This window comes from Cryptomeria japonica, chromosome 3, assembly GCF_030272615.1.
Source record: "Cryptomeria japonica chromosome 3, Sugi_1.0, whole genome shotgun sequence".
In the NCBI taxonomy this organism is placed as follows: Eukaryota; Viridiplantae; Streptophyta; class Pinopsida; order Cupressales; family Cupressaceae; genus Cryptomeria; species Cryptomeria japonica.
The window spans coordinates 641,743,664-641,770,634 of NC_081407.1; the positions used below are offsets into that span (position 1 = coordinate 641,743,664).

A 26,971-nucleotide genomic window follows, 5' to 3' on the forward strand; every position below is an offset into this window, starting at 1 on the left:
TGATTAGTGTAATATCAACGAGACATTTTTAGGTGTCTACATTTGGTATTTAAAGATATTTAATTTATAATTAATTTATGATTGATTATCAAGGAGAAATAATTCTCAAAACATCTCAACTTGAAGCTTAAAAAGAACTCATCACATCAAAAAAGGCCATAAAATTGGTCATCGAGGGATTGATTTGACAACTTCCTTAAAGTTATTTATAAATACTACTATCATTATACATGTTTATATACTAGATACCACAAGAAATCAAGCTACAAGAGTCTACATCCTATTTGGACAACATTGTATGTTTCAAGTCAGTCAAATGAATTATATCATTCCTCAGGGGCAACTTCCTTAAAGTTATTCTTAAATACTACTATCATTACACATATTTAGATACTAGATTTCATGAGAAATTAAGCTACAAGAGTCTACATCCTATTTGGACAACTTTGTATGTTTCAAGTCAGTCAAATGAATTATATCATTTCTTAGGGGCCTTGATTCGACTCATAAATATTTTAGAGACTGTATGGAGCTTAATCCATTCTTCAACTTATAAACAATTGTCTTTTATGCCAAGTAATTAAATTTTGTGCAACATTGATATTTATTCTTCATTGTAGCTCCCAAAAATGAGTGCTTAATTATTTTATAGACTAACTTGAATAATTAAATCATGATTAATTATCACGTAAATTAATTATGTGTATATTTGACATAACAAGATTGTAAACTTTAATTAAAATGTTAGAATCTACAAATAAAATCTTTTCATTGGTCAATATTATATATGTGTGCAATCAAAATCTTCCTCACATATATGAGACAAAATATTTTGACAGTCCTTATTAGCAATAAATATTCCTTTCTACTACAACTACTCATTATTTTTTTCCTTGCGAGTGTAAAATGAACTACACAATTACAACTAGAAGTAATTTTGACCATATATGTACCATATAAAATTAATTAAACTATAATGATAAACAAGTATAAACTATAATATGGAGTCGAGATTGCAATAATATAAGTAGAATTTAAATAACTTAAATGTGATACTTAAATTTAAATTTAGATGGATAAATATATTATTTTGTGAATTATATTGTCAATACATAAAATAATAGGGCCTTATTAGATAAATGTTATAGAATCTAGAATTGACTACATCTCACTCAAATGGTTAAAATCAATGCCTATGAAACTAAACTTTGTACTTTTACAAAAAAAAAGATAAGTGCTATCATTAATGGGGATAGCTCCCTATATTACTTGAGACTATGAAAAATTACATATACTTTTAGACAAGAGAAACCCACTTGTCTATGCACACCCAACCCCTTTTATACAAATATACCCAAAATTACATAAAGATCCAAAAAGTTATCGTCCCACACTTATCCAAGTATACCCCAATACTATTCCGACACTACCCTGAAATTACACCTGCTCCCCAATGGCTTGATATATCACAGCAGCAAATTCACTAATGCTGATTGCGTTGCGGGTGGAGTTCTCCGGAAGCCACCAATCATCGGAATCGGTTACCCTTCGAAAGGGTTCCATATTTCAATTGAATGCCGCACACCTAAATATCTCCCACGCATTCTCCCCGAATGTCTTCAATCTCAACTAAACTTTGTACTTACATAAGCAAAAACTTAAATTGCATATAAATGAACTTGACTTGTTGAAGTGAATTGATAGAAAATTGACATCTAATGTAGATGTACCTCACCTTGGTCTACCCATGTTTGAAGTAGGGCTATCTTGAGTGACTTTGTTTGGGAACTTGCTAGGCAAAGATTTGTTTTCCTTTGGTCAAGCCCCTAACTAATTTGATTTAATGTTGATGAACAAATAGCAAAAATAACAAATAAGTCCACAATATTCATAGGACATGATATAAGTAGATGATGTAATGTTGATGCTCTAGTTATTCTCTTCTATAGATGTATTATAAATGCTCACTTCTAAGTCTAGATGATAATAATGAATTAAGACATGACTTTAGATATAAGAAAATAACATACAATTTCATACAAACATGTGTATTAGATTGACTCATAATAGCTAGTAGGAAAATATTGGCAAGGTTCAATTTCAAATTTAACTTTTAAAAGTTTGAGGTTTAGATCAAGCATGTGGAGGTGTATTATATTGATTGTACACTTGTGAATTTAAAGTAAGGTAGCAAACGAGAGATCTAGGGTTTGAAGTTGGTTCTTAGGGGCAAGTAATGACAAATATAGATTAAGACAAGGTTGTGAAATGATTTTAATGCAATAATATGCCATTTGTGAACTTGTTATTGCATAAAGGACAATCTAGTGGAAGTGGGCCCAAAACATATGGGAAAAGATGATGCATATCTGATTTTTACTATTACAATATTGTATTACACAATTGTCACAAAGGTGCTATTCATTTTACTTTTTAGATTCAACATTTTTAGAATCATTAATCTTAAGAAAAATTATAACATGACAAAATTTAAAAGAGCTTTTGAATGGTTTAATGATAAAATATAATCAAACACCTAATTATAAATATTCTTTTGTACAAGTCACAAAAATGATCATTGCTTTAAATTGGATACAAAAAACTTGTACATAATTTAAACTAAAACAACAATGATCTATCTCTTAATCCTTCACATATAAAACTTAAATTTAACAAATTTGATGAAATAAATAATTCTTAATCCTTCTTCAATAAAATAAAATTTAACAAAGACAAATACCTTTTAGGGAAAATGATCTAATAGTTGAGCATGCTTGTTAATATTGATGATGAGTACTCTACACATAATTGAATGAAATATATTCCTCATATCTAAAAATCAACAAATCATGTGATGCCACATCAACACACCAATAAAACATGACTTAATGCACAACTATTGATCTCTTTTTTTGGACCTTTTTAGACACCTCAAAAAACATACCGACATCATATTTGATGATGTGGCTTTGAAACCTTAATTATAAGCACAAAACTTGTCAAATAAACTATTGTAAAATATTAAAAGTGATTTGAAATTTATACATAAGATTTTGAGAAACTATTAATAAAACCCAATTTAATTCAAAATCAAATTTAACAAAATAAAAATCATTGAATATTTTATTATTTTTTCAATAATAAAATATATATCTCCTACTCACATCTAGCGTAGAATGAGTACCGAAGCCACTTGAAATGCCGCGTAGACCAAATGAAGAAAAATCAACGAGAAAGGGAAAAAAAAATGAACAAACATACGCCAACTTTAGGTGTAGAGAGGGGACAGCTTAACTCGTACTTCGAGCAAAATGCTCTCAAACGGTTGGACCCAGCAAAATGTTAAGAAATGAAATCATTCCTATTTATTTGACACTCGCCCATAAATAGGCTCCTCCTCTGATCTCGTCTCTGTAAAAAACAATTTTCAGAGTGGGAGAGAGGCGGTTGCCGGCTTACCTTTACAGAGTTCGATCAATCGTATTTATTACCTGCAATTAGGGTTCATACCGCTGGTTTGTTGTTCCATGGTCAGGAGATCGGCATAGGTGACCACTTCGGAAGGGCTATTTTCGAGCTTATTGTATAGTTAAAACAAAGCCAGGGCGGGCTCGGCCGCAGGTCAAATGGATAACTTAATAACACTGGTGAATAAGATCCAGAGAGCCTGCACGGCGCTGGGCGATTATGGAGAGGATAGCGCTCTGCCCACTCTCTGGGATGCCCTCCCATCCATTGCTGTTGTCGGCGGACAGGTAACCACAATCATTTTTATCATTTACATTTCTTATGGCCGAGAGCTTCCTTTAATGTCCTAACACAGCGAAAATTGTGGAAATGTCGTACATGTAGTCAGAGTTCCTTTAATCAGTGAGGTGAACACCCTTAGGAATTCAATTATCTGTAAATCTGGCGACTTCGTCCGAATCCTGACACTTACGCAGGCTAATAGCGCATTATTTGTTAGATCTAAATAGATCTGATGAATGCTAGGAGACTTTTTAGATTTTGTTCATTTTTCCCTTTTTAGTAGATGATATTTAAATTTTTCTTTCGGGATTGTTTTTGAATTTTAGTTTTTTTATGAAATTCTGATAAAGTTCATTGTATTCGTGAAATTTGAGCCTCGTCGTAATCTTTAGGAAGTCTTTTGACGAAATGTCTGGTATCTAATTAATCCGACAAGGAATTATTTATTGTAAATTCTGAAAACGTTCGTTTAATTGGCGGTGTCTACGCTGCGTCTTGGGATTTAAGTTTTAGGGAACATTTTTCTTATTTACAGAGTTCTGGCAAATCTTCGGTTCTGGAGAGCATCGTGGGTAGAGACTTTTTGCCTCGTGGATCAGGTAAAATTTGGTTCTGGATTGTTTAGTCTAATTGTTGCCAGTGGATTTAGCTGATTTTTTCCCTATTTTATTTTTTGGGTATCTTTGACTATGGTAGCCAATTGGTGTATTAAACCACATAAACCGGCGTTACTTGTGTGTGTAATGACCAGGTATTGTGACTAGGCGTCCACTCGTTCTGCAGTTACACAAGATTGATGAAGGCAGCAGGGAGTACGCTGAGTTCATGCATCTTCCTAGGAAGAAATTCACTGATTTTGGTAAAAGTCTATTTTAATTTTTCACTAAAAATAATTATACAGTAAGAATTTCTTTGAACAAATGTTATCTTATACTTCGGCTCATCTGTGGTCTTCTCTGCATTCATTCAAGTCTATTCTATCAGATGCTGGGCTTGTTAAATCACAAGCTTGATAAGTCTGCTTCGGATGTTGTTTAGAACTTCATGTAACTTTTGTTTGTTTACAAAACTTTAAGTAAATAAGTTGATCTAATTTACTGCACAATAGTTCTTGAGTATGGCACCAGTTTTTATGGTTCAGTTACAACCAAGATTTTGACAAATCACTCTGCCATTTTTATATCAGTTTCTTATGGATGCATTTTTGAATTTTCCCGAGCTTAAATACCAAAATATACCGCATTAGGTGATTCCTAGTTATTACACCCAAGAGCGAGGATATATTTCAAGATTTTTTGGATTCATTCAAGCCATTCACTATATGTGATACGGTGATCCTGAGGCTTGAAGGGGCATGCGGACTTGTATGAGAGCTCCTTTCTGTAGAGAGAACTTGAGGAAATATTCTCATATGACAATACGTGCAATATATACAGGGTCAGGAGCTTTTTTTTGACTCTGCAGTTGAAATTTATTAACAACAGCTGCAAATGCATGGAAGCTAGAAAATCCTCAAAGCCCATCTCCCAAAACTGCAAACAAAATAGAAATTTTAGAGAAATCACTGATAAGCAGAGGAGATCAAGAAGATCTCTACAGGGAAAGGTTGATAGAGTGCTAAACATTCTTCAAGAAAAATTCAACTGCTCGAAAGGAATTCACATCTTTTAAGAAAATCTGCTAATGCAATTGTATTCCAGTATTAACAAATTGATTATCAGAAAGCAAATTATACAAAGGCGCTCTCACGAAATTATTATTGGGTTAAGGAGGCTAGTTGGTATTGATCTTGAGCATTTGCCAATAAACGGCCATGTTTTGAATTTTGATGATGTTCAAGCCAACTTGTCTGGCACTAAATGAGTCTTTAACTTTTGATAAAATGATATCAAACTGTAGGCATCTAAAAATGGTCAATGCTTGCGGCGCCATACTTTAACATGTTTGCGTGACCTTCTTTTAGGGTTTTCGCATGTTATTAACATTTCTTCTATGTTGCACGTTTGGTCTTTATCATTTGTCAGCATCTTGTCGTTCTTCTGCATTTCTTCCCCTTTCGATTCTAATTTCTCGCATTTTGAATTAGGTCTTGTCAGTATCACTATCATTTCTGAATTGCAATCATTGGTCGTGATCAATTTTTCATATCAATTGGACATTGTCAATCCTAATTGGTGTCGAATTAGGGTTTTGTCCTAGATTTCAATCATTTTCAATCAATTATCAGTCATCTTGCATCAATCTTTAATCAATTTCGATCATTTTGGATCTTCTTTCAATTGTTAATTATTAGTCAATCTTGTCAAATTGCGATCAATTCGTCATCGGTCTTTGTCAATCTCAATATCATGTCAACCTTCATCAAGTCGACCTTTTATCAATCTTTGATTGATTTGTCATCGATCTCAATCAATTATCAATCTTCGTCAATTTTGGATCGATTAGTCATTGGTCCTCATCAATTGTCATTTGTCAGTTTGATCCTTTTGTCAATCTTCATCAATTTGTCATTGATCTTCATCAATCAATCAATATCGGTTTCTCATCATCATTAAATCCTTGTCATTTTGTCCTTTTGATTGCAATCCTTATCATTTATTGGTTTCGATCTTGTCTTGACCTAATTTCATTTCTAATTTGTCCATTAGGGTTTTATGACTTATTCATTTAATCCTATCAACATTTCTCTTTAGGTTAAAGGGGTTAATTCCATTTATCTTAAGTCTTTCATGTCACAATTAAATACTTTATTTTAATTGGCTAATTTGTCTTTTGTGAGTTAATTACTAAATGTGAATATATTAATTAATGTCATCTAATTCCTATTTCCTAATTTTCTAATTTCTTAATTCCCCTTTTTCCACCTAATTACTAATTCTCGAATTTCAAATTTCCACTAATTTTCCCCCTAATTTTCTCCCCTAATTATCTCCTCTTTTTGTGCCAAATTTTGTCATAAGTCATGAAGCTATTTCTCTCCAATTTGTCATTCAATCAAAGAGCAAATTTTGTGGGTAATTTGGCATAAATCAAGTGGCTATTTCCCTTCTCAATCATGTCATAATTGATGAGCACAAATTTCTCTCAGTTTGTCATATTTTCACATAGCAACTTGTCAATCAATTTGTCATTCAATCATGTCATTCAATTTTGAATTTGTTGCCCTTTTCGAATGCTTATCTATTTTGGAGACTTTTGCCTATAAATTGAGCACTCCTTTCTTCATCATACTAACCATGCTTCGAGTAATCTTATGTTGCGATTTTCATCTCTTATTGTCAACTTGCTTTCCCACTTGCATTTGCACTTGTAGGTGAAATCCACAAAGTCCTATTTGAAGGTGAAAGAAGAACAATGGAGGAGTCATGAAGGAGATTCATGTGCTTTGGTTTGCATTTGTTTTAAATCTTGTCTTCATTTCCTCTATTGAATGTATTAGGATCTATTTCATTGCATTTTAGCTTTCATGGTTGGCTAATCTATTGCTTTGAATCTTATGCCTGATTTCCTAGCTACACAAACCTTTGCACAACAGCTGCTTATAGATACCTCTCTACAATTTAAGGGCCAAGAATCTATTTATAATTTATATCAATATTCCCACTTCAGCTTTTGTGCTTTTTGCATGTGAGATTGTTAGATACTAAATGTACATTCAGTCAACTTGAGCAAAAAGTATAGACGACCATGAACTAGTTACAGTTAAAAAACGTAGGCCATTTTATAAATTATGCATTTTTAAACACTATAACCATTTTACCTTTTGTGGTAAACATCTTTTTTAGAAACTCTATATTTCATCTTTTACCACATTTTTTTTCATAATCATTCTAGATGGATATTCTTGTATGATTGGCGTAGCTTTCATTATCAAGATTTAGTACCTTGTAAAAAGCTTTTTCATATTTAAGAGGGCTATAGCTTCATTTTCTTGTCCTTCAGGAACTGTAAAAACCTTTTTCAGTTATTTCATTATTTAGCTTGCCATCTATCTTTGTAGCTACAACATTAAATTTAGGCTGTAAAGTTTCTTTGTCTAGTTGTTCTCCTGCATTAAATTTTAAAACAGTCTACCATCTTGCTGTCATCCTGCAGTAAATAAAATTAATATTTTGAACATCTCTCCACTGGTTGAGACACACATCGAAGTTCTGCCCATAGATTCAAAACTCTCAAAGAGTCTAAACTAATGAGTACTCTCAAGTATTTTTTCAAAGCTGAAAAACTTGCCCATTTACTTGTGTCAAGTTCTGGCAAGTTTTATAGAGCCACTTGCAGTGAGTACTCAGCAACTCTGCAGGAGAAACTTTCACACCAAATTTTGGCAGAGTTTTTTCTAGTTTTTGCTGCATTTATCCCGAGTTTTGAATTTGAATATTTATAAGTTCCTGTGTTTTGCTAAGTGGCCAAGTCCGAGTCAAATTTGGGTTTGCTAAGTTTTTGCCGAGAATGAGTTTTCGAATGATGGTTCCGCCTTCCAATCATTCCTGACATGCCTGTGCATAGCAGGAAGGTATTGTAATCAACAACTCTTATACTCACAGCCGTTTAATTTTAACACTCATATTGTTTGCAAATATTGTTGGAGTTTCGGAGGATATTCATCACCAATTCCTTTGAAACTTGCCAGTGTATGTTCATAACATCTTATCACAGTTGAAAGAATCTGATTCTGTTTTGGATATCGCTTCCTCACTATTTGTTTTCTCATTCTCTCATCATGTTGCTTATAGTCTAGGATGTAATGCTTATGAGGTGTTGTAGTTGGTTTTCAGCAACTACAACTCTTAAACTCACAGCCGTTCAATTTAACACTCATATTGTTTGCAAATATTGTTGGAGTTTTGGAGGAAATTCATCACCAATTCCTTTGAAACTTGCCAGTGTATGTTCATAATATCTTATCTCAGTTGAAAGAATCTGATTCTGTTTTGGATATCGCTTCCTCACTATTTGTTTTCTCATTCTCTCATCATGTTGCTTATAGTCTAGGATGTAATGCTTATGAGGTGTTGTAGTTGGTTTTCAGCTGGTGGCACATGTGTCAAGCTGTTGAATTTAATCTCTTCTGCTCTAAATCTCTGCTTAAGATCCTCTAATTTTGCCTTTTGTCTGATTCAGTCTAGCATTGATACATAAATTTTTGCATTTAATACTTTTATGTTTTTTGTTGCCAATGCCTAAATCTCTACCTTCTTATGTGCGTTTTATCTACTTTCTTATGAATTATTGATGATGTGGTTCTGAAGTCCTTATTCCTCTATGCTGTGCATGATGGATTCAACAATGTTATTTTTTCATGACTTCAAACTTGTTTAATTTTGTGTCTATCTTACATTTCATTCGTTTATGTATTATTATGTTTTGCTTTGTTTAATGTTATTTGCATACTTTCATTCAATTTATTTTCCATAAAGATCGTACAATTAGTCTTCAGGTCTTGTTGGAAGCCTACAAAAAACTAAATTTGAATCAAACATATTTTATCATGTTGACAGAGCCTCAGGAATTAGCATCTCTTACATTTCTCTATTGTACTATTTTTCTTTTAACAGCAATGGTAAGGAAGGAAATTGCCGATGAGACTGATAGAGTTACGGGCCGTTCAAAGCAAATATCAACTGTACCAATTCATCTCAGTATTTACTCACCTAATGGTATGAACTCTACATTGCATTTGTAGTTTCTTTTTGAAAGCATGATGTAGCAAAAGGACTGAATCATAATGTTTGAACTTATAGCAACGAAATTTTGTTCTTTGAATGGAAAATTATTTCTTGTTCAATTCTCATTCTAACTTATGTATCAAAAGTTCCTTAGTGGGTTATACCTCCCTTATGCTATTAAGTTTGGAAGATTTCCATAGCATTTTAACTGTGGGAGTAGCTCTTAAATTTTTATCATGATCTACTTTTTTGCCTAGATACCTTATTCAGTGTGTAAAGTTAGAATTCTCTACTCGCTTTTTGTACTGCTATTTCTATTGCATCAGGATTTAGGCAATCTTGTTTTTGTTTGATCTAGGGGAAGAAAACTTGTAATATTATTAGCTTTCATGTATCATGCTTGTTAACTTTTTTTCTCATGTTGTCGATAATGGCATTGCGTTTGAATTCAACATGTGTAGAAACTTTTTTCTTATTATTTCTGTGTCACAAGGAAATGCATTCCACTTAAGACAGATTCCCATTATCAGTGTAGAACACATTCGGTCTGATATCTTATTATTATCATTTGAACATGCTAATTCTTTGATGGTTGGCTTTGGATAATTTCAGTTGTAAACTTGACTCTGATTGATCTCCCTGGATTAACAAAAGTGGCTGTTGGTAAGCACTAGACTAGAAGATCTTTCCTTGAATTCACTTGTTTTTCTTGATTCTGATTTGGAAAATCACTTTGTTGATTCTCTTATCAAGCTATTAACATTTTTGTATTCATTGAGTTGATGATGTTCAGAAGGGCAACCTGAAAGCATTGTAGCTGACATTGAGAACATGGTTCGCTCTTATATTGAGAAGGTAATGAACTTTTTGATGTGTATCTGATTCAATTTGTGGATGACTCCAATTACAATTTTTTTTTTTATAAATTTGGAATTATCATATGTATCATGCATTCATCGCATTATAATGCCTTGAGAATTGGTGCCCTGATTATATTTTTTATAGCCTGTATGTTTCTCCAAATAATAGCCCTTAAATGAATGTTTATATGTATAGGCCTCTTTCTGCAACATTGTATCAAACAATGGAAATGAGTCACGCTAATACTAATAATGGTTTTATATCAAATCCACATTGGTTAGTGATATCCATGCTTATCCATACAAGACTTTATTTATGGTTCTGTCTACTATCTAAGTTAAACCAGTTACCAAATACATGTAAATTTTGCTACATAATACATACTTGACTGGATTAAGTGGGTTCATAGCTTTTTTGACAAAGTCTTTATTCTCATGAGAGATGGGTTTGTGTGAACCACTACTCATGTAATATGAGTCAATGAGTTTGACTCTAAAACTATGCCATTGAATCCTGATGTAAATATCATAATTTGACATGCTACAGAAAATACCTCCTACTTGCCAAAGCCCATATTGTTATGTATAATTTTTCTTTATCTTTTAAACATTATAATGTCAGATCTTGATCAACTTTGCATTATGTGTCTTTGGTTTTTATCTCAAGCATGCATATGCAACATATGGAAATTGGCCATTTATAATGTAGTTTGTGTACAATATCTTTCAATTCTCAATAATTTGACATATAGTTTGGCATGAACTATTAATATACATGGTGACCAAAAGGTTGTTTGGTGTTTGGCTAATATGTAACATATTTTGTTTTAACACTTCAAAAGTTACTACTGTGATGATGATGTATTTGTTGTTTGTTGTGCAGCCAAATTCGATAATCTTAGCTATTTCTCCTGCGAATCAAGATCTTGCCACATCTGATGCTATTAAGATATCTCGTGAAGTAGATCCTAAAGGTAAGGGCTAGTAGAAATCTTGCATCTCCTTGGTAACTTTTATGCCTTTCTGTTTAATCTGCATTTAATTTATTCATATTTATTTATTCATTTAAATTAATATAATCATAGGAGCACTGTTGGATCTTCCCAAATACGTGTAGAAGATAGGGTTCAGTGTATTAAAATTTCATTGGCTACCTAAATTCGAGACAAAAAGTAATTTTAAATTTTTATGTGGTAGGGTATATAAATTTATTATTGATACATGAAGGATAGTGCATTATAAGTACTGCATGGATTGTATTGGGTGGTATTAGATTTAAGTGATGTCTTCTTCTTTAGTTTTATTGATAGAGATTGGGAAAGAAAGACCCATTTCAGAATTCTATATGGTGGTAGATGAATACTACTTATTCTGTTTGTAGGTAATCCAAATTTTGTCATTTTGAGCTCTTGACTACCTCTTCCTTAGATAAATACTATTTATTCATATATAATATAGGATTTTCATTTTGCTATTCTTTTATTGTGAAACAAGTCATAATCATAAGTGAATGTTTTATACTTGTCAAATAAATACATTAAGAATAAAGGAGCTTTCAAGCGCAATACAAGTAAGAAAGGATTGCTCATTGAGAAATGTATTGCTTGTCAGGTTTCAACCTTGGAACATTGCCCTTTGTTGTGGAGAATATGCAATTTGAATGAACATTTGTCTATTTGAAATCTCTTTCTGAATTCAAACCTTAAAAATCAGGTTAAATGGGCTATATATGTTGGATGAAGGTTCGTTTTCTGTTACATGAGTTCAAACTAGGTGATGAGAGTCTCTAAATGTGGATGCTATTCTTATAATTGATGAAAGGAGAACAACTTTGGAAGTGACAGAGGGGGATTGGCCTTGGAGTTCAAAATCCTTGTTGCCAAATGGATTATAAAAGAGCATTGAAGGAAATAATTTCCATTGTTTAATGGTTAACCAACATATCATATCAAGGGAGATAGGGTCAGCCTCAATTATACACCCCTAATCAATGACTTTCCTTTACAAATCAACTATATTAGAGTATATACATGTCTTTGATTTAGTTATTCTATTTGCTGAATGCTCAACTGTTTGGAAACTAATGAAATGTTTGATGTTCTTTTTGAATTGGTGTCATATAGCTATTCATATTCCTTATGTAGGCAATTGACATCCTTGTTGTGCATGTTGTCGTTCCCTTCTCATTGCTGTTAGGTTATCTTTTCCAATTTTCTGGTTCACTTTTTGTTTCATATGCAGTCAATTTCTTTCCATTTCTTTGATCATCAGGAGCTACAAAAGCAGAGTGTATTATTTTATAGTTGCAGCATGATTATGAGAATCCATTAATGAAATAATCTTGTGCTTTCTCTCTTACATGATTAACTTTGTTTTTCTCCAGATGCTTTAGCCACATACCTTAGCATTTGAAAAGCTTCAATCCATTCTTTATTCCCATTTATCTTACAAAAACTTCTCATAATTTAATTATTGCTGCTATAGACTGTCCCAAATAGGAGAAGACATTCATATATATATATATATATACAGTGCTCCATGGCCGTTGGGGATGGGGGGACGCGGGGATCGGCTTCGGGGACGGGGGGACAAAGGGCCTAAGTTTGGGGACGGCGGTTGGGGGGTGGCAGGGTGGTGGTGCTGATATAGTTATACATATACTTATAGCACTTGAAAAACTAGCTGTGAAAAGATGTATAACAGTATAAGAATTACATTTCAAGTGAAATTGTAGGAAATCAGTAAAATTATAAAATAGCAAAATTTGAAATACTAAATCTATGTACAAAGATTTCTAAGTTTTTTCTCCTCTTAAGCTAGCTGGTAAAAAAAGTCAGAATTAGAAATGTGAATGAAATCAGTAGTTTTAGTGGTTTTGTATTGCATTGGGGGAAGGGGTGGGGCCCACATCAAATTAGGGTTAGCCCCCAACTCCTAAGAATCGCTCAAATTTAAAATAAAAATAAAAATATCAATTGCTTTTTGACATGTTCGAACAGGAGACTTGTGCAGGTCTCCCAAGGAGTCTTGGAGACGCCTGGGACTCTCCCAAGGAGACTTGGAGACGTCGACGCGGAGACGTTTCCCTGTCTCCGGCAGAGCACGTCCCTGTCTCCCCATCTCGGAAATATCCCCATCTCGGAAACGCAGGTCCGAGGGGGGGGGGAATGCGTTTCCATGGAACATTGCTTCTAGGAGAATGGTGAAATTCGCAGCTATATATAGTTCCTTGCATTTGATTGACTGAAACATTTTTATGTACAAGGAGAGTCCAACAATGCAATGGGATGTAGAACTAGAGGAGCCAACACAACTTTATAATGATGTAACACAAACAAGGTCGGTTGGTGTTCATTTTGAGGAGCTTGCGCTAGATGAGTCTAGCACTAGTGATTTTGATGATGAGGAGTTGCATTACTTTTGGGGATGATGAGTAGAGGCATTGGCCAATCAATTCACTTTGTAATCATCATATTGACATTTTGAATATAATAATATATTGATACTTGGCGTTTTCAATGCATTGTGTTTAGTTGTTTATAGTTTCAATTGTTATTTCACACAAACAAGGTGGGTTGGTGTTCATTTGTAGGAGCTTGCGCTAGATGAGTCTAGCACTAGTGATTTTGATGACGAGGAGTTGCATTACTTTTGGGGATGATGAGTAGAGGCATTGGCCAATCAATTCACTTTGTAATCATCATATTGACATTTTGTATATAATAATATGTTGATACTTGGCGTTTTCAATGCATCGTGTTTAGTTGTTTATAGTTTCAATTGTTATTTCTTATATACGTTTAATAACTAATTTTTCAAGTAATATATTATTTAAGCATTTGATCCCATTTTTTATTTACAGGAGAAAGAACTCTTGGAGTCTTAACGAAGATAGATCTGATGGATAAGGGAACCAATGCTGTTGATGTAAGTTGCATGTTAAAATATTTCTCAGTGTCAATCGCAATTATTTGCTTGCATTTATTCAGAAAATCCTTTGTAACATTACATCTTGAATTTGATTCATGCTGTTTGCTGATATCTATTTTCTTGCCTTTAGTTGAGTGTTGGTCATATGTAGCATTGACATTATTGCTTGAGTTCTGTGAGATTGGTTTTCTGATATATGGTTATATTCTCTGTAAGGCTATATCAATGTGCTTGTGTTTATAGACACATCAAGTTGCCTTTATGGCAGCAAACTTGGGGCCTTGGATCAAATAGCAAATTGAATTCTTTAGTAGACAAAATATTAGTGGAAGTTTATGAATGAATAAAGAGCAGTTAAATGGCACATTCTTTATACAAGTGAGCATTGTGAATCCTGTAGTTCCTTGCATGTTGGATTGGACATTTGTGCTCTTTACTAAAGTATGGATGGGTTGTATTTATTACATGAGTTACTTTTTAGGATTCTTGAAATGTATTTTTCCTAATAACCCAGAACCATGACCTTGTTAGAAAAATATGAGTTCTTATGCAATTAGTTTATATATATTACAAACTATTTAAACCAACAGAACGCTTATTTCCAATTCAGTTTAGTTGAAAATTATCTGATCTTTTAAATTTCCATATCACTGAAAATTCTGTGAGAATCTGAAGCATAGGAAGATAAGGTAGAAGTTATGAAGACAAGAAGTCAATTCCAAATGTTTCTATAAATTAGAAATATGACATTGTAGAGTTTGCATATTTTGACATCATATATAGACCTAAGATTATATGCATGTCTCAACAAGGGCAGTTAATGGAGTTTCTTCCATTGTTTGAAATACCAAAATTCCTACAGAAAATGTTAAATTGTAAATGACTTTTTCAAGGAGGTTGGAATATTGATTGCAGGCAAGATTTCATGTAGAGGTGAGTTCATTAGTGTGTTGACATTACTTTTGTTGTTGAATGTAGTTGGCCAAGAGGTATAATAAAATGATAAATAAAGATGAAGGTGGTAAATGAGGTTCATCGAGTCTTTGGAATTATTTAATAATGGTTTCCATATTTGCCCAAGAGTAATTTATTTAGTTTTAAGCTCAATTTATAAGGCATCTTTGACTAATTTAGTATGGAATTATTTGGTTTGGGTAAGAACCTTAGTTTTATGAAAATAAATGTGATTTTTGGTTAGATTGTGATGGTAATGGACTGCTGAACTGTACTGAACGTGATTAATTTCTGCAATATGCCCCTTGAATCTTGCTTGGATGGAGTGATTAGTTTGTTCTATATAAGTGTAAGCTTTCCTTTAATGTCTATGAAGCATTGGCTCAGTGAAGTAGAAGTGGTGTCTATTGAAAATGGAATGACATGCCCTTTCATGTGCAAATGTTTCACCATAAACCCAAAAGTTATTCCATTTCAGGACATGAAGGTGTCTACTTCAAAAAAATGCCTTCTATATAACCACTTTTAATCATAGGTACAGGGATGTCATCCTTTACAATCATTAACTATTGTTTATCTGGTTGCATGATACATATCTTTTGTAAAATTCTCTTGTGGTTTAATTTCTGAACTGTCTCTAGGAATTATGGTAATTGTTTGGATCATCATAATTCTCCTCAATGTATCATAACCATTGCCATAAATGCTTCACAGGAGGGGTTCATAAATCTCAAGCCTTAAACATATGGTTATTTGATTTTAATTAAAAGTTTGTTTTATTATGGGATAAAGGTATTGGACATGAGTGATTGTAATACATAATCTCTTTCTCCACCTCTCTCACCCCAGTTAAAGTATCGCCTATTATTTGGACTCTGGTGTGTATATATATCATTTCAACATTTATAATAGAATTGGATGATGTGCTTTTCAGTGATAAAATTTGTTATTGGATGTCCTGTTTTTTTATCTTAAGATTTTGGAAGGAAAGCAATACCGATTGCAATTTCCTTGGGTTGGTGTCGTGAATCGCTCTCAAGCTGATATTAATAAAAGCGTTGACATGGTTGCTGCACGGAGAAGAGAACGGGAGTATTTTGCAAACAATCCAGAGTACAAGCATTTAGCACATAGAATGGGATCTGAACATCTTGGAAAAGTGCTTTCAAAGGTATGCTGTCAATTTGGTTTTTAGATCATCTTTTAAATTGTTTCAAATAGATTGAAAGTTTGATAAAATATTAATTAACATAATATTGTGAATCTTCTTGTTTTACAATTATTTGTATTCTGTTTCTTACTGCAGCATCTCGAAACTGTAATAAAATCACGCATCCCAAGTCTCCAGTCACTAATCAACAAAACTATTATGGAAATTGAATCAGAGTTAACTCGCCTTGGGAAGCCGATTGCTGCAGATGATGGAGTAAGGATTTTGTTTGTCCTTTCTTTGTCAGGAGATTCTCTTTCGTTTGTCAATATAAACGTTGGATGCAAGTTTGAGTACAGGAAATATATTTTATATTTAGCTATTTGTGAAGTTAGAATACAGTGCAAGCTGAGTCTGTCATAGTTGTGCATTAATTCAAGTATTGATGTTCACAATTAAATTTGTGCCTACTAACATTTTTTTGAATCCCTTAGTAAAATGCTTGCTAGTTTATTGTTTTAGCAGGTCTGTTTTGTTTACTTCAGATTGACCCTGTTTTGAAGGCCAAGGCAAAATAATTATTTAATTCTATATATGTATCAAAATTGCCCATTACCAAAATTTTAGTTTGGCTTGTTAAATCATTGAAGAAAGTATCTTCATATGCCTTAAATATTTTCTCTGTTTGGAATAAGTCCTTACCTTGTGGAATAAACTTACTCTGTGCTATCCCTCACTGTATGTTTTAAATTCTAACTTCTGTTAATACATCTTAATCATTTATTGCGACAAAGTGAAAGTTATGGTCTTTTCCCTTATAATTGATTATAGGAAAGTTGAAACAATGAGGCTTGGTCTCAGACATAAATGGTTGACATGGTGAGATCGTTTAGTGATATCAAGTTTCCATGATCGATAATGCTGTTCGTTATTATTTCTGGATTAGACCGTGTTGGTGTTTATTTCAAGATAACAGTAATAGAGAGATAGAGGAGAAGAAATTCATTTATGGTGAGACCATATATCTTTATTTATTCATCCTTTCTTCTACTCAGCTGTACTTTGGATTCCCTTCCTTGGTTGTTAAGGTGCTGAAGTGGTGATGTCGTTATTCCAATGTGTGTCTATTGCCCTCAGCAAAAGTGGATTGATGGAGACTAGCAGATGACTCTTCATACTCTTAATAACTTTATACTCACTCAATACCAGGGGAAATGGTTTGTGAGAGTTTTTATTGCTATGGCACAAGATTGATGGATGCCTAGAGTCCTATGTCAAGTCTCCTGGGAGCTACACGAGGCATGAGGATTTGTAGGAGAACTATCACTGCTATTGCAAGCTATAGATAAATTTTGACACCAATATCGTCATAATTTTGGCAGTGCTGCTGTGTGCACTTGGGATGATCTCAATCTTGTGTTGCATGCTGTGGAGCAGCTGTCACTGGTGTTTGTGCTGACATCTCTCATGTTCAGCATTTTTTTTTCAGCTCCACTGTATCTTTAGCACACTGATAAAAAAATTAAATTAGAAATAGAACAACGAAAGGCTATCCAGGGAAGCCAATGCATATGTTCTTTTAGTGCCAATCATGTCTAAAATATGTCCAAGCATGTGCTGATCTGGGATGGCAATGGTTCTGTGCTCGAGAATGTGTTTTACTGGGAGGTGTAGCCAACAGGGAAGACCCTGGCACACACTGGTTGCTCTCCCTTGACACTCCTTATGGTGTTCACAAATACTGGGCCAATCTGTTTCTCTGGATAGCGCTTACAGCATTTACACAGCCTATAAAACTAGTAAACTCCAAAGTGCCTGGTTCTATTGATTTAAGTGGAACTTACCTCTCCAATAGTAAATGGGGTCAGTATGACCCTCAAGCCTGGTGCTGCTACTCAGATCTTATAGTGCTTTCTGGATGTACACATGCAGTGGTTAGAACATAAATATGATAGAAATTTTAAATGCAAACAAGATAAATGCACAAGGGTAGTACTTGACTGTTACGGATGTTTGTTGTGTTTGGTATTGGTAAGCTTCACTTTTGCACCCAATGTTACATATCACACGTTACAAACCACATCAAACATGGAGGATTAATACTACTGGCATTCACTGATGGGGGTTGGAATTCTAATGGCTTAATAGTCTCACAATTATTTTTGTGGGATTTGATCCATGAATATTTACATTTCACTTACTTTACCCAATGAGATCTTGTGTTAGTATTATTAACTATATTTATTTTGAGATAACTTTTGCGTTAATGGTGACACTATTATTTTCAGTGGAAAAAAGTTAAAACAATATATAATAAATGAAAATTTCCACGTATTTCTAGAGTAGCCACTGATCAAGTGAAGTAAAAAATTGCTATCTGCTATAAATACAGCATTCTGTGTGGCTCAAATGCAATGAAAATAATCAATGTTGAGAGATACCACAATTAAAATATATTTAAAACATCTATCTAAAAGATGCTCAGAGATGTCACTTCCAAAGTGCCAATATTGAATTAAATCATGTAGGTTAAATATGCATGTCAAGATTAATATCTGTCAGCATCTGTTAGATAGATGTATTAAAGATATCTATTCTAGTTTGTTATCTTCTATATATATATAAAGTTCACATGCGCACAAATAATCTCTTTCTACATATTTCTAATTGCCCTTATGAATGCCAATGGATTTGTCATGTATAATTTGTTAGCCTGTCTGTTTATGTAAGGTAGCAATATAATTGCTATTTTAAGTTACTGATTTTCTTTGTAAATCATAAATTGAAAATTCCTGTCCATCTTTTTGGATATTTGTTCCTGTATTGTATTAAAATATTATCACCATGTATAAACAGAAGCATATGACATTTATTCTGTTGTATTGCAGGGGAAATTATATGCAATTATGGAGATTTGTCGAGCCTTTGAGCAGATATTTAGAGAGCATCTTGATGGAGTGTAAGCTCCTTTAAATCTCCATCAGCCATAGTTTTTTGTATTAAGACTTGATCAATATATATAATCTATGTTGTGTAACATTCTCACATGTCACTACCGTATCATTGCAGCAGTATTTTAAAAAAGACAGTTCATTATTTCTTGTATTTCCCATAGTTTGTCAGACATTTTTTTTCTGTATATTGGATGAGTATATATATGGACTGTGTGTAATATAATGTTTCAAAAGCATGCATATTATCATACACTATAATGTTTCAAAAGCATGCATATTATCATACACCATAATAAATTCTTAGATTGACCATTGTATTTAATATTTCATTATTTTCTGTTATTTTTTCCCTTTGAAACAATAAATTCTTAAGATCAAGCTTCATCGTTGTTAGAATGGAAATCTCAGTTGCATATGGTAGCTCTTGGAACTAATCTGAAGCGCATCACAATATTTTGCAGGCGTCCAGGTGGTGACAAAATTTATAATGTCTTCGATAATCAGCTTCCTGCAGCCCTCAAAAGGCTATCTTTTGAGAAACACCTTTCAATGGAAAATGTAAGAAAACGCATTACAGAGGCAGACGGTTATCAACCTCATTTGATAGCCCCTGAACAAGGATACCGACATCTAATTGAGACTTCCTTGCGCACAATCACAGGTCCTGCTGAGGCTACTGTTGATGCGGTATGATTTAAGTTGTAAATATAATTGCACACATTTCTCATTATTAACCTTAAAAATGAAAAGTAAATGTAACTAAGAGCATTTTATTCTATATATCATTGTTTAAAAAGTAAATTACTTGTTATTTTATATTGGTTTCTTACAAGGTTTGAAAGTTATTTTCCTCTCTATTTAAGCTCTAGATTAACATACCTTAGCCCTGTATTATGAGTCTACGTTTTACCAAGTCAATAGTTAGCTGTTTTGATTGCCAATGTTTCTTACTTCCTGTGTTACATATAAATTATCTACTATGGTATTTTAGCTTTAGTTGCTGTAGTAGTTTTGAGAACTGCTTTTCCGAGTTTCCTTAATCTTTTCGAGGAATAGATGATCTTCTTGTTAGAACATTATAATATTATATTGTACATGCAAGATTGTATTCAAGCTGACATTATTTTTGCACTAAATGAATTTTAAATGCATTCAGCAAGGATATGGATGAAGAATACAACAATTATCTTCTCAAATCATTACTTGTTTTGTTATATTTGGGGAGATTCTTTTTGCCATCATATTTAAATTTGGTTCTTTGAAAACTAGTTCAATTTATGTCTAGATATAATGCAAAATTGTAAAACAGAATCATGCATTTTTGTGATATAATTTTACGTTTGCCATTTTACGTACCTGTTTGGGATATGTATTCTGTCTCCAACAAAATATGTGTATGTGTGTGTCTCTGTGCATGCATGTGTGTGTGTGTTTGTGTCTGTGCATGTATGTATGTGTGTGTGTCTCTGCATGCATGTGTGTGTGTGCACATGTGCTTGCCTGTGTCTTTTTGCATGTGTATACACATGCTCATGCACATTATATGCATGCTCTAACTTCTTTTGTGCATGTTTGCATCGACAGGTGTGTTTGTGTCTGTGTGTCTGTATGTATGATGTGGACATGTGTGTGTGCACCTGTAACTCTGTGTACAATTACACCCATTTTTGTCTCTGTATGCATGCCTGTGTCTTTGTGTGCGGGCTTTTGTCTCCATGTGTATCTGTTTCTGTATAGGTGTGCCTGTCTCTGTGTGTGCATGCATTTGCATTTGTTTGTGTATGTGTGTGTGTCTAGTGTTTGTGGGTGACATTTGAACCAAAAGTATTATAGCAACAAAGGTAATTGTACTGTAATTATCTTTTTGATATCAGGTCCATTATGTGCTAAAGGAACTTGTTCAGAAGGCAATAAATGAGACAGTGGTATGCTTTCCTCCTTTATCAAAGTTCTAGTTTTTTTCTTTGACGCTTTTAAGCACTTCATCCTGGGAGAGTGCTTATTATCTTAATTCCTTACTTTATGATCTTAACTTCCAATTTAAGATAACTTGTAATAACTATGATTATTTATGGCATGGTGTTTAGGAACTCAAGCAATATCCTACCCTTCGGAATGAGGTTAGAATTGCAGCTGTTGAGGCCCTTGAAAAGCTACGAGACGAGAGTCGGAAATCAGCACTGAAACTAGTGGACATGGAATCTAGCTACTTGACTGTTGATTTTTTTCGAAAGCTTCCTCAAGATCTAGAGAAGGGTGGAAATCCATCGCAATCAGTTTTTGATCGATATAATGACCCTTACCTCAGAAGAATTGGTGAGCCATATTTATTATCTTAATATTTATATGAAAACACTCATTTTACGTTTACATATGCCTAGATAGTTGAAATCTTATGCTAATATATACATATGGTTTTCTCAGGAAGTAATGTCTTGTCATATGTAAACATGGTTTGTGGCTATCTGAGGAATTCTATTCCAAAGTCGGTTGTTCATTGTCAAGTAAGAGAGGCCAAAATGTCTTTGCTTAGCCATTTCTTCACCGAACTTGGTAAAAAGGAGGTATGCTGTCAAATTTCAGGATATCAGTGTACATGATAGTGGAAGCAATTGGATATAAATCTCAACTAAATGAAGTTTACTTTGTTATACAGAGAGTAAAGTCTGAAGAGCATAATACACTAAGAGATATTGGCACACAATGCACTTATATAATGATGGTAGTACTGTACTTTTTGCTTGATATGGAAATAGATTTTACACTTCTTCAAGCAATATCTGACAAAAGGGTTGGAGAAAATGGACAGGATCTGCTTCCAAAACTAGATCATTTCTCCTAGCCTATTTTCTTTGTTCAATTGATAAAAAGCCATTTTTTAATATTTTTTCACGTAACAAAAGGGGTTTTGTAAGATTTAAATAAGACAACTCAGAGAGGGTGGGAATTATATAAAGCTTGTTGAGATTAAATCGATTATGTAATGGCAGGTCATTCTTGGCTCTCAGCAAAAGCTCTTAGTGAACATTTAGTACACTCAATCTAGCTACAAACAACATTCTTTAGACTCATTAAATTGAAACCTAATAATAATATGTATTAATTTATTATCTATTTATCCTATAGAGTCGTATAGACCCTAGTCCATTAGTATAGCATAATAAAATACTTAGTGAGATTCTAGAATATAAGTACAAATGAATTGCCCAGATATATGTTTAGTCACACACCCAACTGTATTAGCAACATTTACTAAGTTGTTAAACTGACGATATTCCCCAGAAAATAATCAAGGATAAGTGTGCACCACCAGCTTCTCTTATATGGGAGTTCTGGTGTTAGGCAAAAAGAGATGGTCTTGCACATACTAGCATCTTACCGCAAGCCTTGTGATGGTGCTGCTTGTCTGAATCACGCAACTAATAGGGATGGAGCATGCAGTTTCTTTTGCATTTAGCATGCTATATCAATATATTAGTGAACATCTCTATCAGTGTCTTTGTGGGCATTGTGATATCCAGTCTTTTTGACTGCCTTTGGGCACGCAGTAGATTTATGTTTTGATTTCCAAATTTCCAATTTCCCTGCATCTGAGAGCTGCATAACTTTTATTTGCCTTTGTCAGTGCACCTATTTATTTTCTTCACGTCAGCTCTGAAGTTAGTTTAGAAGTTCCATGTTTGGTTGTGCACTCTTTTTTTTGTAACAGTTCCACTGCCTACTTGCTTCTCATTGGAGCTTTTATTTATCTCCTTTTTCCTCTGCTATCCACTTCTGTTCTGTAGAAAATAGTTAATAGAACAAGGTTAATTTCTTGGGTTTTTCAATGGTGCTTGTTTATGGATCCATCTCAAGCAAAAAGCTGATTTATTTGTGTTATCTGAAGTTATATTTTTGTGCAGCTAACTTTTATTATAATTCTAAAATAAAAGCTGTTTAATGAGCATTTCATGGAAAACTAAACAAAGTTGTGTTCCTTTTGCGTATAAGTTGCCATAACATTACTTTGAAAATTCAGTTTCTTAATTGCATCCTATATATTTGGATTAAATTTGTTGAATTTCTATTGCTCTTGCAGCCCAAGAAGTTGTCAACAATGCTAGATGAAGATCCAGCAGTGATGGAAAGAAGGGCAGGCTTGAATAAAAGGTTAGAACTATACAGGAGTGCACAGGCGGAAATAGAAGGTGTAGCTTTCTAAGGTTTGGATTCGATTTGTAATGGCAATTCACCAAGTGTGGACAATTGCATTGTTACAGAATTCATGTTTTGCAGTTAGAGCTGCATGAACTGATTATAGATACATCTACATGTGATATGATCAGCTGTTTTTGCATATTCAGATTATTTCAATTTGCTTTTAGCATTATTACTATTTGGTCTAAATTTAGGTGTACATCCACTCTTTTGTAATCTGGTGAGAACTCTGGAACAGTTGCTAATTTATTTACCTGAAGATAAGGGGTTTTCAGTCTTTTGAAGTTTTCCTTTCTATTTGAAAGCCTGATAGCAGTTTCAGCTCATCTCAAATAGCTTAGAGCATTATCATTTTTTATCCTATTTTTTTGGGGTACATCCCATTTTTTGTATAATGTATATTTGGAGGAAAGGGGTTTCAAAACACAACAGTGGCCTAAATGTCTATTTTTGAATTTGATAGCTTGATAATCGTTCAAATGAGTTGGGATAACATTTGAAAAGCAATGCTTCTTGTTTCGTCCCAAATGATATTATAACTTATTAGTGATCCTCAGGTATCTCTACGAACTCATCACATTACTATCAGAATGAATAAATATCTAATTCAGGAACTCTCAAAATAAATAGTTTCATCATTCATATATTACTTAAAATGCACCTTTGCTTTCCACTCATGTTGTACTTTCATCATAGATTGCATTAATGAGAGTTTTAGTTTCTGTTGGTATTGAGAACTAAACAAATTGGTGCTAAAAGACACAATGTTCATGGAACAGGATTTTGAATACAATGTTTTGTTGATATGGCCTTTACAAATAAATGATATCTTAACCATAGCGTATTTTTAAATTTGCCACAAATTGATGCTGTTTTCCTCAGTAATTTGGGAACTAAATAAAATATATTCCCAAATTGTATTCAGCAACAGTCACTATGAAGTGGGGAAAATATCTAAATTTTGTTGTGTTGTTTCTATCAGCAATTATAGGTTAGCTATGAAGCTGCAAACATATACAATGTAGAGCCACTTTACAAACTTGTGACATACCTTCGTAAGGTTCTGTAATGCAATGGATACAACACAATAATTTGTGCAGACAATATTAGAGAAATCCATTGTTAAGTACTATTCACATTCTTTGCAAAATATTCTACGTGGTTAGAAAAGTATTGTTAAGTTTAATTTCTTGTTGAGGTAATAGTTATTTACACTTAAAATATATATGCTATTTGTTATTTTAGATTTACATGGAAGTGATGTATCAGAAAATAAGAGAGCAAAGTTGCCATTATAAACTTGTCGATGGCTATGCTTAGTTATTTAAGCTCCATAATGACAATGAATATATTTGACAAAAAATGTTGTTGATCTCTATGGAGAGAAGAAATCATTCTTTTTTCAGTTGTAGATTTCCATGATCGTCGATATGGACTAGCCATTAACAGTGTCAACTTTAAGGTCGGTAGTAAAAAAATTCAGCATTGTTTCTCTTTGGAGTGGATATGACATTATCATTCTATTTAAAAACCAGAATGACAACATCATTCTAACTTAAGACCATGCTTAAAATTTGAGATCCAATGACCTTGTATTTCTTTCACACAAGTTTTCTTTTTTGTTCCACACAGGAGATCTGTATTTGAGATAGTTGGGGTTTGGCCCCATTTTTGAGGACGAGGGTATTTTATAGATGATTTTATATGTAACTGTAGATACTGAAAATTGTCAGTAACCTTTTTTGTCTAAACTAATTAAATAATTTTAATTATTTAATTGGTACTAATATTTTTCTTTTAGTTTTTTTAATTAAAGAATTTTTAATTATTTAATTATTGTTCTTTTAAACCATTAATTCAAAAATCTTCATTATTTAATTAATGTTCGTCATTGCCTCTTTCTAATTAATTTATCTTGATCTTAATCAACTAATCCTAACTAACTATTCGTCATTGATTAAATAATTTATTTAATTATTTAATCTTTTTATTCTAATTATTTAATCTTTTTATTCTTATGTTAATCCCTTTGTTTAAATTATTTTAATTAAATAAATTTATAATTTATTTAATTATCATGTGGGTTTAATAAATAAATTTTATTTATTTAGCTCTGTCACTTTCTTATTTTTATTTCCAATTATGTCTTCCACTTTCTATTTCTTCTCTCTTATTTCTTCAACTTGCTAATTTGGTATTTACGAGAAGATAATGAAGGATTTTATTATTTAATCTCATAATATCTTCATCTTTTCGCGAATGATAGCTTTGTTGGGCACTCGATTTTGTCCATCCATCTAACCAAAAATCTTTTCAATCTTACCCATTCAATCAATCTCAATTTTTCTATAAATTGAGTTTTCATTGTTCATTTTCGACAACCACACTTCAAGTATCCTTATGTTTTCAATCTTAGCTTTCTATACACTTGCTCTTTAGGTGAGAGCCACGTGTATTCGAAGGAGAAAGAAGAACAATGGAAGAACAATGAAGCTGATATATGCATTTGGTTTGCATTTCTTTTGAATAGTTCATCTTCATGCTTTCATTAAATGTGTTAGGATTACATTTCATAGCATTTAGCTTTGTGGTTGGCATATTTTTATATGCTTTGATGCCTTTGCCTAAATTCTTAGCTACATTTTCTGGTGAACTTGATGTGAACTAACAATTGTGCTAACATGTCTGGTGTTTTTTTTTTGAGTTCTTAATTGCATGTAGGAACTATGAGGCAAATTTTGACATTGTTTTGTGCAGGTTTTGAAGTGTTTTGCGTCTACGATCATAGTTTTTAGCCTAAATCTGCATCTCAATTTAGTCTAATTAGGAAGTTTAATTCACTAGTTTGGACTAATTGTTTTCATTTGGGACTAAAATGAACATAAATTTGTTTTTCATTCTGGTTAAAATTAACAACCAATTGCATCTATTTTCATTACATGGGTTAAAATTGAACACAATCTGCATTTTCAATTTTAGTTGTTTAGTTTAAATTTTAATCAATCTTTAGATTAAATAGGGGATCAAATTAACCACAATCTTTAGTTTTAATTTACAAATTGGTTAAAATGAACCTTATAGCTTTTTTTTAGTTGCATGTTAGTTTTTTTAGCTGCATATTAGCTTTCTTATTAAATTGCATATCATTTAAAAAAAAAAAGTTGCATGTCAACTTTTTTACTTTTTTAGCTTTTTGGCAAGTCAACTTCCTTAGATTTTTTGCATGTTAGTTTTTCTTTAGCTTTTTTTTATTGCATGTTAGTTTTTTGAGTTGTATGCCATTTTAAAAAAATTGCATGTCATTTATTTTAAGTTGTATGTTAGCTTTTTAAGTTTTTTTTGGTTGCATGTTAGCCTTTTTAGTTGCATGCCATCTTTTTTAGATTGCATATTTTTTTGTTAGCTTTTTTATTGCATGTCAACATTTTAAGCTTAGTTGCATATCCACTTTTTTAGTTGCATGTCTGTTTTTTAGCTTTTTTTTTTAATGCATGTTAGCTTTTTAGTTGC

At 32.8% G+C, this 26,971-nt stretch overlaps 1 protein-coding gene across 1 annotated transcript; it reads left to right on the forward strand.

Moving 5' to 3' along the window:
• The first annotated feature begins 3,286 nt into the window (after positions 1-3,286).
• On the forward strand, positions 3,287-23,739 carry LOC131050240 (dynamin-related protein 5A). The gene is made up of 16 exons (XM_057984427.2): positions 3,287-3,755; positions 4,286-4,349; positions 4,502-4,609; positions 9,306-9,407; positions 10,029-10,079; positions 10,210-10,271; positions 11,160-11,250; positions 14,139-14,203; positions 16,137-16,331; positions 16,467-16,586; positions 19,199-19,269; positions 19,726-19,951; positions 21,139-21,189; positions 21,352-21,580; positions 21,689-21,828; positions 23,343-23,739. The coding sequence occupies exons 1-16, from the start codon at positions 3,627-3,629 to the stop codon at positions 23,463-23,465; spliced, it is 1,827 nt and encodes a 608-aa protein (XP_057840410.1). The 5' UTR covers positions 3,287-3,626; the 3' UTR covers positions 23,466-23,739.
• Positions 23,740-26,971: the final 3,232 nt, after the last annotated feature.

Excerpts from the sequence above, each read along its gene's own strand:
- LOC131050240 (XM_057984427.2), top strand. The coding sequence starts at position 3,627 with ATGGATAACTTAATAACACTGGTGAATAAGATCCAGAGAGCCTGCACG. Across the intron at positions 4,350-4,501 it reads CTTTTTGCCTCGTGGATCAG|GTATTGTGACTAGGCGTCCA; the intron begins GTAAAATTTGGT and ends TGTAATGACCAG. Across the intron at positions 10,080-10,209 it reads ATTAACAAAAGTGGCTGTTG|AAGGGCAACCTGAAAGCATT; the intron begins GTAAGCACTAGA and ends GATGATGTTCAG.